This window comes from Triturus cristatus, chromosome 9 (assembly GCF_964204655.1).
Source record: "Triturus cristatus chromosome 9, aTriCri1.1, whole genome shotgun sequence".
Lineage (NCBI taxonomy): Eukaryota > Metazoa > Chordata > Amphibia > Caudata > Salamandridae > Triturus > Triturus cristatus.
Window position 1 is genome coordinate 1,191,464,277 of NC_140592.1, and position 15,164 is coordinate 1,191,479,440.

General features: G+C 50.5%; 1 protein-coding gene across 2 annotated transcripts in view; it reads right to left on the reverse strand.

Moving 5' to 3' along the window:
- AQR (aquarius intron-binding spliceosomal factor) overlaps positions 1 to 15,164 on the reverse strand; it is a 396,399-nt gene that overhangs the window by 255,850 nt on the left and 125,385 nt on the right. For both annotated transcript variants that reach the window (XM_085627198.1, XM_085627199.1), the window contains exons 19-20: positions 14,946 to 15,115; positions 12,917 to 13,158 (exon numbers count right to left, since the gene is read on the reverse strand). In XM_085627198.1, the coding sequence (XP_085483324.1) occupies positions 12,917 to 13,158; positions 14,946 to 15,115 (412 nt within the window). The remainder of the gene's footprint in view (positions 1 to 12,916; positions 13,159 to 14,945; positions 15,116 to 15,164) is intronic.

Here is a 15,164-nt window from a genome sequence, read left to right on the forward strand (position 1 = left end):
TGGCTGAGTATGCACAGGCCCAACTATCTGAAAATGGTGATGACCAGTCAGATGAGAAAAGGGATGAAGAGGACAGGGCTGATAACCCACCCCCAATAATCCCTAGGGAAGAAAGGTTCTGCAAACCCTTAACTCCAAGAATCAACCCCTGGGGACCTAGAAGCCACACAGGTGGTACAGGCTCCAGTGAGGGCATTGAGGACAGCCTCAATGAGGAGGACAGCCTTTTAGCAAGGCTGGCCAAAAGATTGGATCTAGAGTCCAGACTCCTGGCTCTTGAAAAAGAAAGAATGGGTTTAACACCCATCAATGGTGGCAACAATACAAATAACAAGGATTAAGAGCAATCTTATGATCCTAAAATCCCCAAAGGGATTGTCCCTAAATTTGAGGAGAGTGATGACATCACCAAATAGTTCACAGCCTTTGAGAGGGCTTGTGACATGAGAAAGGTGAAGAAACCTCTCTGGGAGACCCTCCCTGGGCCAGATTCAGGGTCCTATGATCTCATGAAGAAGACTCTGATTGAGGGATTTGGACTCCCCACTGAGGAGTACAGAATTAGATTCAGGGGGGCTCACAAAACCCAAAACCAAAAGCAGTCCTGGATTGATTTTGTAGACTTCTCAGTAAAGACACTGGATGGTTGGTTAACTGGACACAATGTGCATGACTTTACTGGACTTTACAATTTGTTTATGAAGGAACATATATTAAGTAATTGCACAAATGAAAAGTTACATCAGAATTTGGTACACCTAGACCTTCTCCCCAAGAATTGGGAAAAAAGGCAGACCACTGGGTCAAGACTAGGGTGACAAGGACAACCACTGGGGTTGACCAGAAGAAAGTGGTTACAAAACCTCCCCAGGGGAAAGGTGGTGAGAATCCCCAAGATAAAAAGTCTTCCAAAGGGCCCCAAAAACCTGCACAGGGGGGTGGGTCCCAAGCTACTCCCTATACTCCCCGCCCTATAGGGGGAAGAACTTTGAGCCTTCAAAGGCCTGGTGTAACAACTGTAAGAAGTCAGGACACCTAACTGTAGACAAGTCTTGCCCTCACAACAAGGCCCCTAGCTCATCAAGTACAGCTACTTCTGGGGTAGCAAGTATACAGATTGGATCAACAGTGTGCCCAGAGCAAATCAGGGTGCACACTGAACCAGTTCTAGTTTCAGAGGGGGAAGTTGAGTTTGCCACTGTAGCTGTGTGGCCATCCAACTTAAAGAAATACTTACAGTACCCTTGGATCAATGGAACTAGGATAGAAGCTCCAAGGGATACAGGTGCCAGTGTCACTATGGTGAGAGAGACACTGGTTTCCCCTGAGCAATATTTGATTGGGCGTACTTACCCAGTCACCAATGCTGACATTGTTACAATTAATCATGCAATGGCTATGGTGACATTAGACTGGGGGGTTACTGGCCTGAAACAGCTAGAGGTCTCTCCAAAGCTACCAGCTGCATGTCTACTTGGTTGAACTAAAAACCCATGCAGCAATGCCGGATATCCCTGAATTGGTGTGTGTAAAAACAAGAGCACAGAGCAAAAAGCAGGGTGAACAAGTAGTGTTGGAGCCTGAAAGTAGGGTCCAACCTACCAAGAGAAATGGTAAGAAGACTGGGGAACCAGCTTCTGTACAGCAAACAGATCAGGACCCCTCTCGTGAGGAAGAGGACTTGACACCCCAGAGGGAACTGAGCCTATGGAGCTTGACCCTTACCAGGTTGAACTCTCGCAAATGCGAGATATTGAGCTAATGGCATTGTAAATGACAATGTCTTTTATTTATGTTTAAAAAAACCTGCAGTAATAAAAGGCATGGTCATTTACAATACCAATAGGTTAAAGTTTCGAAAATGCGAGACCTATTGCATTGCAAATGCTGGTTTACCAAAAACCTCGAGGTCGGCATTAACCCTTCAGATACACTTGCGTTTTGTACCAAAAAGTGGGGAGAAGGCATGTTGTGCTGATCGATTCTGCCCATTTGAAGCACTGACTGTGTATTATCTATAATAGATGAAGAAGGCCAGCCCTCTGTGTTTGGTTTGATTACCTACGTAAACTACAGAGTATTGTGGGCAACACCCTACTGGTGCACAGTTGCTTGACTCCCTGGCAGGACAATGGTGTGGTGCAGCTTTGGCAGTTTTAATTTTTGGCCCTCAAATGCGCCCTCACCTTTGGTACTCAAATGCACCCTCAGCTTTGGCACTGTAATGCGCCCTCAGCATTTAAATGCACCCTCAGCATTCCCACTCGAATGCGCCCTCACCTTTGCCATCCGAAAATACCCTCTGCATTTAAATGCACCCTCAACCTCCGCTTTGGCACTAGTCTGCACCCCCAACCTCACTTTCGGCACTCGAATGCACCCCCAACCTCAGCTTTGGCACTTGAATGCACACCCAACCTCCGTTTTGGAACGTATATGTACCTTCAAGTTCCATTATACCCAGTGCTTCAAATGCGCAGGCACTGTCCGGTGCTGTGTACCTGCACTTTTTCAATTTGAAAGGGAGAGTACCTGCACTTCAGCACTGCTGCAATACATTTAATGGAAAGTACCGGCACTTCTTAGGAGCAAGCAGGCACTCTAAAGAGTGAATACCTGCAATTCTCCTGTTCCATCTAAAGCACTGACTGACCACAGTGTTACAATTTGAATCTCACCTATAACATACAATGGGACCACGCTGACGCAATACGAACCACGCTCAGGCACGCTCCACAGGTTAGAGCGTATGGGGTCCAAGGATGGTGGGAGTGACCTCCCTGCGTGACGACCATCGCCCCCACCCCTGGCGTGCGTTATCCCTGCAGTCACTGTTAAAACACACATGTGCAGCACACGGCTCCCCAAAACGCAGCATTACTCCACAAAGCTCACTTCCCCACAGTAACCTACCTTTATGTTTGGCTAACGCGTGGTTGTGTAATCGTGTCCCACTAGCTGCTAGTGACTAGCACACGCAGGCTGAGCTGAAGTACGATAAAAAGTACACATTTACACTCCCCTACGGCAGACAGCCAAGCAAGGGCAGGAGACAAGCAAGGAGAAGTAAGGAGCAAGAGAGAAGCAAGGACAGGAGAGAAGCAAGGAGAAAAGAGAAGCAAGGAGCAAAAGAGAAGCAAGGAGAAGAGAGAAGCAAGGAGAAGAGAGAAGCAAGGACAAGAGAGAAGCAAGGACAAGAGAAGCAAGGATAAGAGAGAAGCAAGGACAAGAGAGAAGCAAGGACAAGAGAGTAGCAAAGAGAAGAGAAAAGCAAAGAGAAGAGAAAAGCAAAGAGAAGAGAGGGCGAGAGAAGAGCTGAAACTTGGAGATGCGAAAAGAAAGGCAGAGAGGAACTGGATTAGAGGGGACGACGAACAGACAGTGAAAGACAGGGAGACAAAACGACAGAAAAAAGGGATACATGTGAGGAGTGATAAGGGAAAATAGGGTAGAAAGGGAGACGTGTGACAATAGCGAAGACGTGAAATGAGAGCGAACAGGTGTGTGAACAGGAAGATGACCAGGGGGTGAAAAACACAGGGAAGACAGAACACGAGGCGCACAGAAAGGGAAACGGAGAAGTGAGATGAATGAAGTGTGTGAGAACAAGATATAGAAAGTGGAAAAAGACGATCAGGGAAGACAACGTTACCCCAGCCCAGGTGTGCAATGTTCAGCCAATCCTGGCTTTGCATTCTGGGGCCTGTAGTTTCAGAAGCTGTTATGGTTAAATAGGGTTTGCGTAGCGCGTCATCGCGGCGCTTTTTGATACTCCGGGCGGTGGCTGTCCAGAATTAGCTGCAGGACTGGAAGCAGCCGGGATCTGTTTAACAAAGCGCATGCGCCATTCACTGTGAACACGCGTGAAATCCTGGTGCCTCAGTCTTGCAGGGGTGGTGGAGGGGACATGCCGAGAGTCACACTGCAGACAGATGCGACCTACGCACCTAACTCGATGCAGTGCCATAATTAAAGGCATTCCCATGTCCTGAAAAGTTAGGTAAAGGTCTCTACGATTCGGCAAGATGTCTCTGCGAGGTGAGCACCTGCTGACACTAGGAGCGACTTGCAGGTCAGAAGAAGTTAGCATCTGGCAGGGTCAACGCACCCCCCCTCCAAACAGAGAAGGATTAAAATGGGTAGCAGTAATGGTTGTTTATTTAAATCAATGACACCTAGGGAAGCAGAGTTGTTAAGCGGGGGGGGCCATGCAGAGCACCAACATTGTGCATGAACTGCTGACCCCCCCCTTCCCCGGCCAATACGCACATACTGCAAGGAAACGATGCAGCCTCCCTCTGAACGTGGCCGCGGCCCCACACTTCCGTGTGCCACAGACATTCTTAGGCCTTGAGTTGAAAGGAGCCCACCCCCCCCCCCCTTGAGAGTGGGGGCCCGGCCGCCATGCGCCGCAGGGTCTCGCTTTAACCCCTGCTCAGAGGTGAAGTTTCCATTTCACATTGAGCCACTGACAGGTAATTCTGAAGACAACGTTCACCAGGAGGGATGTTTCTAAATCACTGCTAAAATCAATTCCAATCAGCTCCGCGGCGTGTAATTAAAATCAACAAAGGCAGGAAGACTGATATCGGAGAAAGCGGCACTCAATCGCACACTACAACAAGCATTGACAAAGCAAAAGGGGTGGCGTGTATCGTGCACACACACTGAAAGAAGCACGTGCGGTCGGACCAGTGACGTCCAGGTTCACAAAGCAAAACCGAAACAGGTACGTGTGCACACAGACATGCAAACATACGTGCATCAGCGCACACAGAGCAAGCACCACAATGTTGTGTGCACCAGGACGGCACGTGCTAAGCTGAGCCCTAGTAAATAGTTGTGCTGAAACGCCGCTAGCCAAAGATACGCCTGCAAAACTCGGGAAAGTGAAAGTGCGCCACACAAAAGAAAGTGAAAGCGCACCATGCGCGGGTTGTGCTGAAACGCAGCGAGCAAAAGAGACGCCATAAGCGTGCACATCTCGGGCAGGCACGGCGAGCAGGAAACGGGGAGGGAACAGAACATGCCTTCCTTCCAATGAAAAGCAGGCATGTTTGACCCGTGCCAATCAGAAGCATGGATGAAGCTTCCACCCCCATTCCGAAGCAAAATCGGCGACAGTAGATCTTGCAAGCGAGCAGCGCATGCGCTGCGTCACTAGGCGAGACCTAAAAAGGAATTTGAAGATCAAGTTTGCATTTTAAGTTGTGAATTTAATAGCATACACTTCAAGAGGAACCAGTATTTTTGTTACATTTTACAGAAAGCCTATGTGTATAAAAAGGCTGTAAATCAAACAAGTCATTATCACAGCAAAGTGAAACAAACAAACGATCAAGTGAATTGTGTTTAGCATTATGCCTTTATGAAACGCGAAGATATCCAAACAGCATGTACCTCCTAAAAAAAAATGCAATATATCATCAATCAATACTTGCTCTCATATATAAGCCACATATCATGTCACGTCTGCAGTCTAACAAAGGAACTACTGCCAAAACCTAAAGCTATCAGAAAAGGAATCAAGTAACCATCGATAGCCTTGAAGTACAGTCCATCTACAAAAAGGCTAAACCACAAAACACTGAAAAATACATCAAAGTCAATGTATAAGTAAGGCTGAACCCCCTCCACTAATATTTTGTAATACTACTACTATTACTTAAGGAACGGATTACATGAAGTCAACAGAATAGCGAACGCTTTAAGCAACCTAAAAAGACAACACAAGAAATTATCTAATGCAGTAAATGTAACTAACAGGGAAATTACATTTCGAGAACTGCACCATACAAAGGAAAAATTGCAATGTCTAGTGCTGCACAGCAAATAATACAAAAATAACTAGCTTGTATAGAGATACGTTATTGATAAGTACCAATCGGGGGCAGATGTCAAGACAGTGACTACAACATAAACTTCAGCACTCAATGCAAACTCCACGGTAGTGTAAGAAAAAGACAACGCAGGGAAATATGAAGTCAAGCGTGAAACATTCATCCTGCAACAATATGGGACCGACATGTGACACATCCATCATTAGGAGAAGAGGGCTGCCATCAAGGTCTTATGCTGCAGAACAAGTTACTTACCTTCGGTAACGATGTATCTGTAAGAAACATTAGTTAGTTAGATTCCTCACCTTAGAATATCCCCAGGCGTCAGACTGGATCCGGAAGATTTTTCGTCAGCAATACCCCTTGCGCGTCGCTAGGCGTCGTCTGCGGCTCCGCGTCCGTCGTCGGCGTCGTGCGCCGGGATGACGTCGTCGGAGTACTTAGACGCCGCCCTCGCGCGCTGACGTCAGTTCTTGTACATAGCCTTCCGCGCCAGGAACGCAGAGCCATGCAAAGACCGACACTGGTGCCAAAAATAAAATCTAGGGGCCTGAAAGGACAACCTTAACCCTAGATGTCAGTTCGCAGAACGGGGAGGATGGGAGGGTCGGTGAGGAATCTAACTAACTAATGTTTCTTACAGATACATCGTTACCGAAGGTAAGTAACTTGTTCATCTGAAAGAAACACGTTAGTTAGATTCCTCACCTTAGAATAGATACCCAAGCAATACCATCCCCGGTGGTGGGTCTGCGAACCAAGATCACACCAGAAAGTCCTGGAGGACAGAACGGCCAAAGAAGCCATCCCTCCGGACTTGGCTGTCAAGGCAATAATGCCTGGCAAACGTGTGTAGCGAAGCCCACGTCGCCGCCTGACAGATGTCCTGCAAAGGGACTCCCCGTCCCAAGGCAGTAGTAGCCGCTGTGGCCCGAGTAGAATGGGCGCGCAGCCCAACAGGAGGGTCCTTTTTAGCCAAGGAATAGCAGATTTTGATACACAAAACGACCCACCGAGAGATGGTTCGTTTGTGCACAGCTTTTCCCTTTTTAGCGCCCACGTACCCAACAAAAAGCTGGTCGTCCACCCGGAACTGTTTTGTGCGGTCCAGATAGAAGGAGAGCGCACGTTTTGGGTCCAGACGGTGGAGCCTCTCTTCCTCTTTGGAAGGATGCGGAGGCGGAAAGAAGGTGGGCAAGGTGACAGACTGCCCAAGGTGAAATGGAGTCACCACTTTAGGAAGAAAGGAGGGACGAGGCCGAAGGACAACCTTGTCCGGATGAACAGATAGAAAAGGAGGCTTTGAAGATAAAGCCTGGAGCTCACTCACCCGTCTAGCCGAGGTGATGGCTACCAGAAAAGCAGTCTTTAGAGTTAGAAGACGAAGAGGGCAATTGTGAAGAGGCTCGAAGGGAGCGCACATCAGGAATGTCAAAACCAGATTCAAGTCCCACTGAGGCATTACAAAAGGGACAGGAGGGAACGTGTGAGTAATGCCTTTGAGAAAGCGTGTAACCACAGGGGACTTGAAAAGAGAAGGCTGATCAGGAAGCCGCAAGAAGGCGGAGATGGCAGCAAGATAACCTTTCAGGGTGCCCAGGGCAGAGCCCTGCCGGGCAAGAGAAAGAAGGAAGAGGAGAACCTCAGAAAGAGGGGCGGAAAGGGGATCCACAGCCTTTGCTGTGCACCATGCCACAAATTTGTTCCACCGGCAGGCGTATACCGACTTTGTGGAGGGACGCCTGGCTGCCAGAATGATATCACAGACTTCAGGAGGCAAGTCAAATGGCATCAACTGCCGCCGCTCAATCTCCACGCATGGAGGTGGAGGCTGGACAGGTTCGGGTGGAGGACCGTCCCCTGCTGCTGCGACAGAAGATCCTCCCGAAGGGGCAGACGTATCGGGGGATCGGTCAACAGACTGAGTAGCTCGGGATACCAGTATCTTCGTGCCCAATCCGGAGCCACCAAGATGACTTGGGCCCGGTCGTGCCTGATTTTCTTCAGCACTCTGGGCAGAAGTGGTATAGGCGGAAAGGCGTACAACAGACCGCAACTCCACTCGTGACGAAAAGCGTCGCCGAGCGAGTGCCGCCTTGGAAATTCCAACGCGCAGAACTGCTGACATTGCGCGTTCTCTTCGGTGGCGAATAGATCTAACCAAGGCTCTCCCCACTGCTGAAAGAGGCCTTGCACCACTTCGGAGTTCAGACGCCATTCGTGATCCATCATGCACCGGCGGCTGAGTTCGTCTGCTCTGGCGTTCAGAGAGCCCGCCAGATGTTGAACCACCAGGGTGACGCCCTGGTGTTCCAGCCATGTCCAGAGGCGCAGAGCCTCCTGACAAAGGGTCCACGACCCCACCCCGCCCTGTTTGTTGCAGTACCACATGGCGGTGGTGTTGTCCGTGAACACCTGCACGACACTTCCCCTGACAGAGGGAAGGAAGGCTTTCAGTGCAAGCCGGATCGCTCTCAACTCCAACAGGTTGATGTGGAGACGAGACTCCGCCGGAGACCAGAGGCCTCTGATCTCCGCCTCTCCCATATGGCCACCCCATCCCAAGAGGGACGCATCCGTCACTACGACATGCTCCGGTTGGGGAAGGGAGAGGCTCTTGCCCTTGACCCACTCGCGGTCCGTGAGCCACCACTGCAACTGCTGTGCAGTACCCTCCGAGATCAAGACATGGTCGGACAGGTTGCCGTGATGCTGGGCCCACTGAAACTTCAGGTCCCACTGCAGAGCCCGCATGCGCCGCCTGGCGTGATGCACTAGTAGGATGCAGGAGGCCATCAGCCCCAGAAGCCGCAACACTAACCTGACCGAAACCCGGGATAGAGGCCGAAAGATGGGAATCAGGGCCTGTATATCCCGGACCCGCTGTTCCGGTGGATGGACCCGGAACTGCGCCGAATCGAGAACCGCTCCGATGAAGAGGAGCTTCTGAGAGGGACTCAAGTGTGACTTCGGCACGTTGATGGAAAACCCCAGCAAATGCAGGAGATCCGCCGTAGTCTGGAGGTGGGAGACGACTGCCTGGGGCGAGCCCGCCTTCAACAACCAGTCGTCGAGATAGGGGAAGACTGGGACCCCTGATCTGCGCAGATGAGCTGCGACCACCGCCATCACTTTCGTGAACACCCGAGGGGCACTGGTGAGGCCGAAGGGGAGCACGGTAAACTGAAAGTGCTCTTGGCCCACCGTGAACCGCAGGTAACGCCGGTGGGCCGGCAGGACGGGGATATGGAAATATGCGTCCTGCAAGTCCAACGCTACCATCCAGTCTCCAGGGTCTAGGGCAGCTAAAACCTGAGCCAACGTTAGCATCTTGAACCTTTCCTTTCGGAGGAAGGCATTGACGTTCCGGAGGTCCAAGATAGGGCGCAGGCCCCCCTTGCCCTTCTTGGGAACCAGAAAGTAGTGGGAATAACAACCACGACCTACTTCTGGACTCGGAACGCGCTCGACGGCCCCCTTGGCCAAGAGAGCCGAAACTTCCTCGCGGAGAAGATCCAAATGATCCCCCGAGATACGGTGGTGCTGCGGTGGCATGGCTGGAGGGGTCGTCTCGAATGGGAGGGAGTAGCCCCTTCGGACGATTTGCAGCACCCACCTGTCCGATGTTATGGACCGCCAGTGGAGCAGGTGATGGCGAACTCTGCCGCCCACTGGCGTGGTATGGGCCTGAAAGCTCGGACTAGGAAGGCTTTGAGGCGGATGCTGCCGGGGTGGATGTGGGCTGACCACGTCGGCCTCCATTTCCGCCACGGCGGAAGCCACGTCCACGACCGCGCGCAGGTTGGTTCTGCGGCTGGTGGCTTTGCGGACGTGAGGAGGCGCCCCTTCCTTGGCCACGAAAGGGGCGAAAAGCGGAGGTGTGCGCCCGCGGAGCCGAGAGGCCCAAGGACTTGGCCGTACCCCGGGAGTCCTTAAAGCGGTTCAGCGCACTGTCCGCCTTCTCACCAAACAGGCGAGTGCCATCAAAGGGCATGTCCATGAGGGTGTTCTGGACATCCCCGGAAAATGACGTGGACCGCATCCAGGCGTGGCGGCGGAGCGCCACCGTGGTGGAAATCGCCCGACCTAGCGAGTCCGTGGTGTCAAGCCCACATCTTATGGCGTGCCGTGCTGCATCCCTCCCATCGGCCAGAGCCTGGGTAAGATGCGTCCGGACCTCCTCCGGACACAGGGGCAGCACGTCCTCCACCGTACCCCACAGGGAATGGGAATAACGGTCCAAGAGACAGGCGGTATTTAAGGACCGCAGGCCCAAACTAAGGGACGAGAACAGTTTCTTGCCAAACTGCTCGAGTCTCTTGGAATCCCGGTCCGGCGGAGCGGTCGGGAAGGAGGATTGGGAAGTAGAGGCCTGGATAACCAGACTCTCGGGGGTGGGGTGTTGGGACAGGAAACTGGGGTCGCCCGGAGCAGGGCGGTGGCGCCTGGCAACGTTCCTATCCACAGGAGGAACTGTGGAGGGCTTGGACCAGGTGCCCTGCAGAACGTCAGTGAGGGCCTCGTTAAACGGCAGCAGAGGCTCAGTGGAGCTTGCTGAGGTTTGAAGCACCTCAGTGAGGATGTTGGTCCTCACAGCCACGGCAGGCAACTCGAGCCCAAGGGCCTCAGCCGCCTTGCGCAGCACCACAGAAAATGCTGCACCCTCCTCCGAAGCCACGGTCGGAGGAGAAGTGAATCCAGCGTCTGGCGAGGTGTCCAGCCCGCTGGCCTCCCCCAGTTCATCTGCCCAGTCCTGAGAAAGCTGTGACTGAACAGCCAGAGGGTCCTCGAACCCCTCCCAGTCGCCCCCTTCTTCCGATTCCTGATAAACAGGAGGAATGATCGGAACCGGACTGTAGAGATGGTAGGTCTCTAGCGGCGTCGGATGCGGCGTCGGCGGACGCCGTGCCGGCGTCGGGTCCGGATGAGGGCTAAACTGGGGCGTCGGCGTCACAGGCGTCGGCGGCGCCGGTGACGGCGTCGGTGGTTCAGGCGTCGGCGCCGGTGGAGGAGTGACTAGGTCAACCGGCGTCGACTGGGGTCCAGGCATGGGCCCCGCGGGGACCTGCGGCGTCGAGACCGGAGTCGTCGACGGCGCCGGGGCCGGAGCCGCCGGCACGCGAGGTCGCCCAGTCGAGCCCGCGGGGCCCGAAGGCGCGCCAGCGGGCGTCGACGGCGGGGCCAGGCTCCTCATGGCCGAGAGGAAGGCACTGATCTCCGCCGGCGCCGCGTCAGTCCCAGGGACCGGAAGGTATGGGGGCGGACGCGGCACCTGCGGCTCCGCCGGAGCCGCGGGGGTGGAACCACTTGGACCCTCGGCCGAGTCGCGCGACCGGCGAGGGGAGTCCGAAGAGCGATGTCGTCTCTTGGACTTCTTTGAGTGTTTGGACTTACCCGACGACTTGGAGCCCGACGATCGATGGTGGCGTCGGCTCGGGCTCCGCGAGCGATCCTTGGACCTCCTCCTGGACCGGGATCGCGCACGACGCGGAGCCGAGTGGCGAAGCTCGAGAAGCTTGCGGGACCGCTCCCGCCTAGCCTTCGAAGTCAAGGCCTGACAGTCGTTGCACGACTCCGCGTCGTGGTCGAGGCCTAAGCAGTAGAGGCACCGGCGGTGGTGATCGGTCACCGACATCAGTCGATGACAATCTTCACAAGCCTTGAACCCAGGCATCCTACCGGCACCAGATGTCGACAGACAAGGATCAAAAATGATCAAAAAGATTTAGTCAAAAAAGACTAAAAGGGGTAGCTCTCCCGGATCTGCGCTTACTGGCGCGGAAAAAAGAAGAACTGACGTCAGCGCGCGAGGGCGGCGTCTAAGTACTCCGACGACGTCATCCCGGCGCACGACGCCGACGACGGACGCGGAGCCGCAGACGACGCCTAGCGACGCGCAAGGGGTATTGCTGACGAAAAATCTTCCGGATCCAGTCTGACGCCTGGGGATATTCTAAGGTGAGGAATCTAACTAACGTGTTTCTTTCAGATCAGTAAGGTATAAATCACAGGCAATTCTCCATTCTAGGAAAAAGGCACTCTACGAAAGACTGCTTTTAATTACAAAAACATTATGAGCTTGCGAGTAAAAAAGATATTTTAAATAAACGCAACAAGCTCTGAAAAAGGCACCATAACGAAAGTGCTTGCCTGCATGCGGACAGAAAGGAAAGAAAGGTCAAGGAAATTCCCTGCAAGAGGCCTGAAGCAGGAATAAATCAATGGAGCTGCCCAGGGATAAAGGGGAGGAGGGATAGGAAGCTATGTTCACTCTTTCCACAGGGTTGGGGTATTTTAGCACTTGATAGAGTGATGTTCTTGCAGAAGCCAACTTCATTACAGTATACATTGTTGGTTTTGAAACCCACTAAGCTTTGGCCCACATATAGGTAGGTGTTTAGTTTGGTTTGGCGTTGGCCTGTTGTCTATTCAGTGTCATGTTCAGGCGTGGACCAGACCCTCCGATGGTTAGACTGCTTGTGAGTCAAAGAACAATAACAACACTAGTGACATTTTCAGAAGGCTGCAAGACGTAGACTTGTATAGAGCGCCATAAAACCACAAACATCTACATAGTCTTTCTAGTCTGTACTTCTACAGCCTTCCACACAGCAGGATCATAAAGAGACCCGCAATATATCCAATTCCTCAAGTCATAAATAGCAGCAGACACTCTTCACAGACAGAAGAACCAAGGAAACACTGAGGCATATCCCAATGGTGGCATATACAATCTCTATCAGACGTGATGTTTTCAACTCAGGATTAACAATCTGAACCGTAGAGCATCCCTCTCAAGCAACCATTTGCATATATCTTTGTACCTTTGATGTACATGTAATAGAAACTGCAACGAGCTAAACCTGTCTGCAGCCAGCTCTAAAAAGGAAACACTTTGAAAGCTGCCATGTGCATCAAAAGAATTAGATTGATGAGTATTAATAAGGTGCTTTTGAAAGCACAGAGGAAAAGAAGTAAGAAAAACAGTAATTGAAATTAGCAAAATATAAAGCATGGTTAAAAAATGTGACTACAATAATTTTTTTCCAAATCAGATTTTAAATCATTGGCTTTACCTAAAGGGTGGCTTCTGAAGAGCTGGGTCGTCCACAGTTACTTTGATGCTCCAGCCTGGGAAGCAAGCTTTAAGGTGGTCTATATTCAAGAAAGTGTCATTGAAATCCAGGCTGCTAATCTGATTGGGCATCTTGGAATAGTGTGCACTGCCTGGGTCCCCGTAGCCGAGAATGATGTCATGGAGCCAGTCGGGCACCACACAGTCGGTGTTCATTAGATTGCGGATAGTTTCCAGCACAGCCTGCAAGGAAGACAGTCAGCAAATTACTTGCACTTTGAAAGGGTAGCTAGAGATATTTTAACCTTAGAAGGTGGCATTTTTCTTGTATTTTATTATTGCTAGCTTTACTGCAATCTACAAGTATATTCCCCATCGTCTTCCAAGGGGAGACCTCTACATTAAATCAGCAGTGTCAAACATATTGCCTCAAGTGGATTTTTAGTTGGCTAATACAAGATAGGATTACATCCAATAACCAAACACTGCAATGATTTCAACATGGAATAATTTTGAAAATGTGCAAAGATATATAGAACCAATGACACTGGTTAGAACTGGTACATACATACATTCATAAAAAAAAGCCAAAATAAACATTTCCCTGTTTTAACTAGCTCCCCCTTTTAAAGATGGTTTTGGCATATGACTGGGAGAATGGATGCGACACAATGACGATACACATCACATGTCCACAGCGCATAAAGGCAGCTTAATACCAATGCTCTAGCCCTCCCCTCTACAGTTCAGTTGGACAAGTGATTTGTGGACAGCAAGATTAGTTCTGGAAGGGGTGAGAATGGATAAATATAGGATGTGCTATGAGAGTGAATGGCTCGTTTGAGAATGATACATGGGTCACATTACAAATTCACTGATTACATTTTATGTTCTCAACCAAACCAATCAAAACACTGGTTACAGCCATGCAGGGCCAAAACTGGCGAGTACCTGATGTTGACGCTATAGACAATGTGTCCCTTGGTAGTGGGCTATGTATGATGGTTGTGCAGTGACCACGGGTGCCCTCACATGTTTAAAGTCAAATACATGAAAAGGATGATGCAAGTATGCGTCCCATTGGGCCATGATATAAACCTGACACCATTATCTAATGTTAAACGTGCCAAATCTTTAACAGGTCAGTAGACCAGGCAAGCTGTACCCTTTTGCTCTCTTTCTCCCTTAGAGATAACAAGGGAACCATTGTTCTCCGTCCAGGCAAATGGACCACACTGAATAGGCTTTGACTGAAGGCAGGAACATGTTAACAAAATAGGCTGGGGGTCTGCAGTGAACAGCCATTCTTGCACACGTGTTTTAATCATGGTAGGGAGAGAATAATACAAATTCAGTAAGGTATCTTCCAACCCCAGACACTTTTTTAATATGATACTACTCTTTGAGAATAGGCACTTTATTGTCTCTTCCTCATAAAGAGCTTGAGTGGAAGGCATGTGTGGAACTAGATTTTACCACAGTTAGGAGGGGCTCAGAAAAAGAATGTCACTTAGGTGAGAGGGGGCCATTATCCTTTTCAGAGAAGACCCTTAATACTGGGTTACCCATCCTGTGTATTGTGGGGTTGCCAGTGAATCAGTTATATTGTGCCAGGTACAACAGTATTAAATATTATCTTGGGAGATATAATCTAACACATTATTGTTATGAATCTCCCTCCAAAAACAAAGGCCAGCAGCATCTTAAAGGTAGTCACATATGCTGAATTAACACTACGCAGAGACTGCTACAGTAAAAGACCTGCACCAATAGGTACATTGGAACGTTGCTCTGCCTTTAACGACCCGTAGAAGCAAGGAGCACTCCATTGTCTGCAATGGAGCTTCCAACATTTTAATGTTCTAATATGAACTATGAACCTAGAGGTGACAGATCCTGAAACTGGTGCCAGAACCTGCTAGGCTGAATTAAAGAACTCGTACTGAAAAGTGGTCCCATGCCCCCCATGTGAAGAAGGCTGTACTATATGACGGATGCAGGGATTATAAAACGAAGATCAGCCTCCTTACCTTGAAATTGTTCTCCTTTGGTTTCCGCCTCATGATTAGGTTGAATGACTCGTAGACATCCTCAGCACTGTTTTGAATGCTGTTGGTCATATCCTGCTGGTACTGGTTGGGATCAAGGAACACACGATACGTTCGCGAGTCGCCTTTCAGCTTTGGTTTGGGTTCAGGACCTGCACATGTGGGTGAAAAGGCAGTTAGTACAAATCTAGCAAGTATATT